Consider the following 7,416-nt stretch of genomic DNA (forward strand, 5'->3'; position numbering starts at 1 on the left):
TCACGCATTCATACTCTCTGCAGCGCAAACATCCTCATTCACTCATTCATCCTCAACTGCAAGAGTCCCGACATCTCTGTTCACACTGGAGTGAAGGATTATAGTGTACAGCTCACAGGCTCAACACTGTGGGAAGCTTCAAGTGTGTGTGTGTGTGTGTGTGTGTGTGTGTGTCACTCACACAACAAGGAAGGCAGGGTGGGGGGGGGGGGGACAGACAGCTCCCACTCGCACACTCACACACACACACACACACACACACACACACACACACACACACACACACACACACACACACACACAAATCTGTCCTTCGTTCCTTCGTCTTCCTCATCAACCCAATTTCCCCTCAAATCCAGATCAAGTTGCTCTTCAGGTCTGATTGGATGAAACCAAACCCGGCGCTGTGAAATGATTTCAGCCGTAATCGCTGAACTGAGAGACGATCTCTCCGTCCCAACTTTATTAACAGCACCTGATATCAAACAGACACAGTTCTCATCAGTGGATTCTTCAAATTATCGGTTCCCACCTCCGTTCCCGCTGATCACGCTCGTCTCACTTCCTGTCATTATGTCTCTCACTCTGACAGGTAAATTGTCTGTCAAAGCTGCACGGCTGCTGTTCAGTTTTCATCCAATTGTGCGCCGCAGATTTACACATAATTTCCAATAATAAAATAAATCAAATAAATAGACCACATGGTTGTATTTCACTCTAATTAGATAACCAGCATGTCATCTTTTTGAAGCCAACACTCAGCTAAAGACATTTCATTATCAGTTTTTCTTCCTGTCTCTATATTTATTTGAATATTATCGTGGTAATTTGGGGGAAAAAATAGCTTTGATATTCAATGTGGAACAGAATAATTTTCATAAATAGAGACAAACAGATTAAGAATTGAATCTAAAAAAAATCTCACTCTGTTCTTCACAAGCACACATTGCTAACATATCTCTCAATATTTCAGTTAACCCTTTAAGAAAATGACATGAAAATAAGCTGTGGGGAAATTATTCAATATTATTATCATATAGGATTATTATAGGACCACAATGGAAAAAGCTTAAAGTCATCAGATGATCTTTTGTTGATCCTCAACAAAACATTTGAACGCCGTGAGAGCTTTGGCACTTGAACTGTGTACGACATTTTCGGCCGTCCAATCTAGAGAGCGCAAGCATCAACGTAACGACAGAAACTCAATACAATTGAACTCCAACAGTGAGCGGCGTCTCCTCTCGTACTGCCCCGCCTGTCCTACACCTCGTGCATGGCCCAAAAGCGCAGGAGATCCTGTGCTAATGGTGGAAAAGAGCTGTGGATTGCGATTATTTTGTGCAGCATGCAGGGAATTAATTACAATATATTTCTCTCTTTTTCCCCCAGATGGTCTGAGTAAGTTGCTTGAAAGAAATAAAGTCACTAAGAGGGTTTAAAAAGTCCCGAAATCTAACGAAAAATTCAGAGCACTGACTGCATGCACATTTGTGTTCTGTATTTTTATATATTAAATCAAATGTATCAAATCGAGTCGATGGCGTCATGTTGTGAAGTGATGTTGATCTCCTGGGTCAAAGTCCTGTGTTTGTTTGACCCGTCTGCCTCCGTTTGCTGACTCACTGTTTTTCTGTGTTTACTGTGTCTATGATTCCCTGCTTTTCTCCTGTCATTGCACAAGGTAGAAATTTGCCTTCTGGGCTTTCTGACAAAAATCTAATTTTAAACCCCTAAAGCCAAACTTTTTCCTAAACCTAAGGCTCTCTGGCAGAAAGCCCTGAAGGCAAACTTCTCCCAACAGCCCTGCACACACGAGGGAGGACGGCCTGCAGCACAGAGGTCACCAGATCACAGCGTCCTGGCTCATAAATACACAAAATACAAATTCTAGTGCATTTCTTTTTTTAACATGAACAGAGAATGAGAACAGGCTGAGATCTCTCTGTAACCCTCACCCGGCTCCCGTCACTCACCCAGTATGGCCAGCACAGTGTTGTCCTTCAGGACCTCCATGGACCCCGAGCACACGAAGTAGATGGCCTGCAGGGCGTCCCCCTGCCGGATGAGAAACTCGCCCGGGGCGCAGAAGGAGGTCTTGATGATGAGGGAGAGGGAGCGCAGGCAGCCCCGGCTGGCCGACTCGAACAGGGGCAGCTGGAGCAGCTCCTTGTTCAGGTGCATGGCGATGTCGGCCCTCAGCTCGTCCGGGAAGTCCTTCAGTAGCTGTGAAGTGAGAGGAGGTTTACACTTCACAGCTGCTCCGTCCTCAGACTCAACAGAACAGCAGGTTTCCACAAACTCCACCGTCCGTAATTACCTGAGAGCAGTAATTCCCAAACATGTGACTACAGGAAAAATGTGAAGCAGAGTGAAAGTTAAATAAGGCTATCAAAACTAAAGATTTTCTCTGAAAGTAAAATGATAAATAATATGACAGTAAAGAAACTGTTTTTTTTTTGGGTTAGGGAGAGAGGTGCAGCATACAGGCCAGTGAGAAGTCAAACATTTACACTGGGGATCCCATTTTTACACCCATTTTTATAACTAAAAAAACCCCAAAACAAAACAATTAATATTATACAGTCCTAAAAAAATCAAAATTATCGGACCGATAATTACCGGCCGATAATTGGACGTCATAATGACTTCATAATGTTAATTCCGATAAGAACATTTTTGGCTGATAAATACAGCGGATAATAATAAGCATAAATTGCTTTTATTTCGCCCGTGTTGCCATGGTTTCGCTCCTCCAGTACTACACACACTGCATTACGCTGCGTCAAACTGCTGCTGCGAGATCAGTGCACAACAGTCAGCAGCAGGTTTAACCCGTTGTTTCTTTGTCTTTTTTTAATTCTTTCCCTGCCATTGACGAGATTTTCCATCAGTCTGTGTTTTCTCTGTAGTGTAGGGGACGCTGTTATGATATTATGCAATAAAACAACATTTCCACGTCCAAAAACAAACAAACAACACGATCAAAGGTCCCAGGGTGACGGAGGAGAGGACTACTAACGTGCCGACTTTATCGCTATTTAGTGGCTTTTCAGAGAATCTCAGCGGCGTTGTTTTAAAAAAACTCAACAGGAGAAACATTTAGCAACTTACTTAGATCATCAGTGAACAAGGAGTTAATATACTGTCCAGGGCGGCCCTTACAGGAGATACAGGAGGTCGCCTACAGCGCCACACGCTGGAGGGGCGCTGCTGGTCGCGCTAAAAAAACCTGATAATAATTCTCTGCGCCCGTTAGCGTCCTTCCTTCATGTTCTGCCTTGAAAATAACAAATGAACAAATAAAGAGAGAAATAATCCTAAACTCAGCGCCCCTGTTGTTTCTCATCATTGACCTGCTGACCAGCCTGCACCGTGAGACCTGACGGCGCTGCGGACTGAGAGACAAAGTCGGGGACGAGTTACTGATGCTGACTGATCCGCTCCGCTCTTATTCTCCGCCGGAGAAAATGCACAAATTAAATTCATCTGTACTCACCACAGCTCAGCCTTTCATTCCCTCAGGTACTGAAAAACAAACTATAAGAAATTATCGGTTATCGGTATCTTATCGGCCACGAGAAGCTGGAAATTATCAGTATCGGGTGAAATAATCATTATCGTGCATCACTGATTTACCCCCGTGTTATATGCGCCCAAACTATTCAGTTATCAGGTTGCCAGATAAACAGATTTTTTACACAAATGTAAGAAAAAAAGATCAATGCTCATCAAGCAAACAAATCAATTAAATCCAAAACACGGAGACGCAGCCTGTCCTCCTCTAAAAGTCACTGTTCACATGTTGCAGGAGAACCTCGCGCTTGTGTGTAAAACCTTTGATAAAGTTTTTTTCATTTACTAATTTCTTGCTCATTTCCTTTTTCCCCATGTTTCTGAACGAAATCGTCCCAATTTTCACTGGGCTGAAAATTTTAATCAAAGTCTGAAAGCAGCACAAGAGGAGTGGCGTCGCTCCAGGTTTCAAAGGGTTAAAGGGTCAGTTCACTTCACATGAAACAAAACTAATAAATAATTTGTTCATAAAATCAACATAAAGACAAACTCATTCTTGTGAGTTCAGTGTGAGTTGAAAGTTTTCGCCGTCTCACCTCACTGACGTCGATCCCGTTGTTGACGGACCACGTGGTCTGGAAACACTCCAGCATGCGCTGCTCCAAGGCCTTGGGCAGCCGATGGACCCTGATGAAGTCCTTGAGGTCCTTGGTGCGGGTGTGGTAGAGCGAGCGGCGCGAGTACATCCTCTGGATGATGGCTGTCACGTTGCCAAACACCACGGCGTGCATCAGCGCTGCAGACGGAGGAGAGGATGTGTGCCGATACAGATTTAATTACAGAGGTGTTTGATTGGCTTTTATCTAGAAGAAAAAAATCCCATAATGCTTCAGCACAGCGGGGAGCTTCACAGGACGTCTCTATAAACCCCAAGAAGTTAAAGAGCGCAGGGCTTAAAAGGACTTATCTGCTCTAAAACCGCTGTGAAGCACCGCCTCGAGTGGATTACTGCCTTCACTTAAAATAAGGAAAACACTACAGAAATAAAAGGAATAAAGCTTTGATTTTGACTGAACAAAACACCAGTAAGAACAACTGAATTATTATTCCTAAAACCCCAAACTAACTAATCTCAGGCTAAGCAACGACTCTGGCGTGGCTGAGATATGAATATTAATAAAACAGTCGCACTCAGGTTTGCTTTGAGTGTGAACCAGCAGCCTCCCAGTGAGGACTGGAAACATCCAGCTCATAATGGACTTCCTGACGGTACCGCAGAGCAGTTTCTCTCCCTAAATTTAACTCCTGCCCGAGCAGAAAAGCTGCTGAAACAGCGCTCAGACCACAGGACACTTACACGGTCCACTGACACTCAGAATAATGACGTTATTTTAGGATGACTGCTCCTTCAGGCACAATGACCTCACATTTAGAAAACTGTGAGCGAAGACGCAGAGGTGCCTGTCAGTCAGAGCTGAGGGGCAATAAACCCTGTATACGTTGCATTTGTGCGTTTTGTAGGTATCATTTCAGCGTTTCTAAAGTGATGCAGGATGTCAGCTGAGTTTGTCATCGGGAGGCGGAGGGGTGATGGATGGTGTGTCACACAGAGACGCCCGCCAAGCTGCAGCCCCAAAAAACCACAAAACCGTAATCGTATTTTAGTGAGTCATCACTGCGTTTCCAGAGGCTTTTTAGACACTAAATTTGGGTGTTTTCTTTAATGGACTCTTTTTCCAGCAGGGATTAGGGATTATGCCACAAAAAGCAAATGTCTTTTTACTGAACATCACTGTGTTTTTAATGGACATTGCGCCCCTAAAATAGTATTTAACAGGGTTTATGCACATTTTTACAAATACATTTCTATGACTTCTCATAACTTTGAGGCAAATTTAAAGACCATTAATTCTCTGAAACAACCATTAATGCTCCTTATCGGTTTTTATCATTACTATGTAATAGCTTGAATGAATTCAGAACAGGATTAGACTTTACAATTTAAACATAACTAACGAACTGCTGGGGCAAAAAGGCGTGTCATTTTTTCATAGCACACATACATTTTTTTATAGCTTTCTCTTTGGGCTACACAACTTTAAATGACTGCATATTATATTAACTTTTATGGCTGATTTTAATTATTTATTTATTTATATATATTTTTTAATTGGGCCATTTGCGCTTCTTTAAAATTCTGGTTATTTTTAAAGAAAAAAATTGTGTCATTATATTATTTCTCTAAAAATGTTTTGGTGATTTAAAAAAAATCACAAACATTTAAAATTACTAAAAATGACACCATTTATCACAGACACAGGCAGCTGTTGGATTTTTCAAGTTCTCTCAGCAGCACTTAAACACACCATGCATTATTACACAGACTCATGAAACTAAAGTTTATTACTTTCCAAAACTTTCAAGGTATTTTTAGATTTCTAGAACTTTTCCTGGCCAGTAAATAAATTGCTATTTGCAAATTCCATGACTATTCAAGTATTTCATGACCGTACAAGCCTCAAACATGATCTTTTCCTAATCATATATGTGTTTTTTTGTGCCTAAACCGAACCAAACATTACCAGCATTATTGAAATGTAAAGTTTGAACGTAAATATCAATAAACAAATGTAACATATTGTTGTGGTTTGTGGTTGCCAACATTTTTTTAACAGATTTTTTCTCTTTCTGTCTGTGTTTTGGTGAGCTCGCTTTGCTTCGATAACGTTCTGTACATGTCTGTGGGTGCAAGGTTATTAAAAATCAATGCAACACAAAAAACACTCACTCATCCAAAACCAAAATTTAATTAAAGGACGAGAAGCTTAATTCTATGTTTTTTCTTTCTGTCTGCAGATCCCATAGAGAAAGCCGAACCAGCGACGTGTTTTCCTCTCAGCAGTCTGTCTGTGGCATTCAGCCCGAGCTCATTGGCTCCTTCTGAGGGTTAAAATCTTTAAAAAGGAGTCAAACTATACGAATATGCTGTTTTCAAAAACTGCTCGCTAATTTCGTAACGCAGCTGGGCTGCAGCTTTTAGCAAATGTTACTTAAAGGGCCAGTTTGTGGGATTATAAACAGAATATAATATAATAAGTATGTTCTCTGTAGTGTATAATCACCTGAAAATAACAACTGTTTTTTTGTCACCTTAAAATAGCTGTGTTTTTTAACCATCTGAAACTGAGCAAAGTGGCTTGATTTCTTTCAATAACAATGGAAAGAGACAATTTGAAAAATTTACCAGAAAAAAAGAAAAGTTAACAAGAAAAAACAAGAAAACACTCTGCTAAAAAAATCTAGATTTTTTTCCTGTAACATAAATTAAAATCAATAATTATAAGAATTATAAATATTCTTTTCTGGACATTTTTCCCGTACTGTTTTATAATATCTAATAAACTCCCCCCAGCTAATTTTCAGGATGTTTTTTGTTGCCTTTTACTATTTTTTTTTTTTTGCAGTTTACATTTCTTGCAAAATTGCTCATTATATTTTTTCCGTTGTTTTGGAAAGAAATTAAACCAGTTTTCTCAGGTGTCAGAGGTTTAAACCCTTTGAAACCTTTGAAAGTATTTTGTTCTCCTTCATAAACATGGGGAAAAAAGCAATGACCAACTTGACAAGAAATTCACAAAAAAATGCAATAAATTAGCAAAAGGCAGCAAAAAATGACCTAAAAATAGTTTTAAAAAGGGAAGATTGTTAGAAAATTATCAAGGAGATCCATTATATATATATATATATATATATACTATATATATATATATATATACACACACACATACATATATATATATATAAATATATACTTTAAATAAATATATAAATAATAAATAATATAATATATGAAATAAATACATTTTCGAGCACCTTTTAGTCATTTTTTGTTGCTTATTT

General features: G+C 39.9%; 1 protein-coding gene across 1 annotated transcript in view; it reads right to left on the reverse strand.

The window, feature by feature from the left end:
* kcnh3 (potassium voltage-gated channel, subfamily H (eag-related), member 3) overlaps window positions 1-7,416 on the reverse strand; it is a 161,127-nt gene that overhangs the window by 16,833 nt on the left and 136,878 nt on the right. Inside the window, 2 exon segments of the mRNA XM_042495056.1 lie at window positions 1,977-2,226; window positions 4,113-4,312. Coding sequence (XP_042350990.1) covers window positions 1,977-2,226; window positions 4,113-4,312 — 450 coding nt within the window.

Source organism: Plectropomus leopardus, chromosome 10, assembly GCF_008729295.1.
Source record: "Plectropomus leopardus isolate mb chromosome 10, YSFRI_Pleo_2.0, whole genome shotgun sequence".
Taxonomy (NCBI): domain Eukaryota; kingdom Metazoa; phylum Chordata; class Actinopteri; order Perciformes; family Serranidae; genus Plectropomus; species Plectropomus leopardus.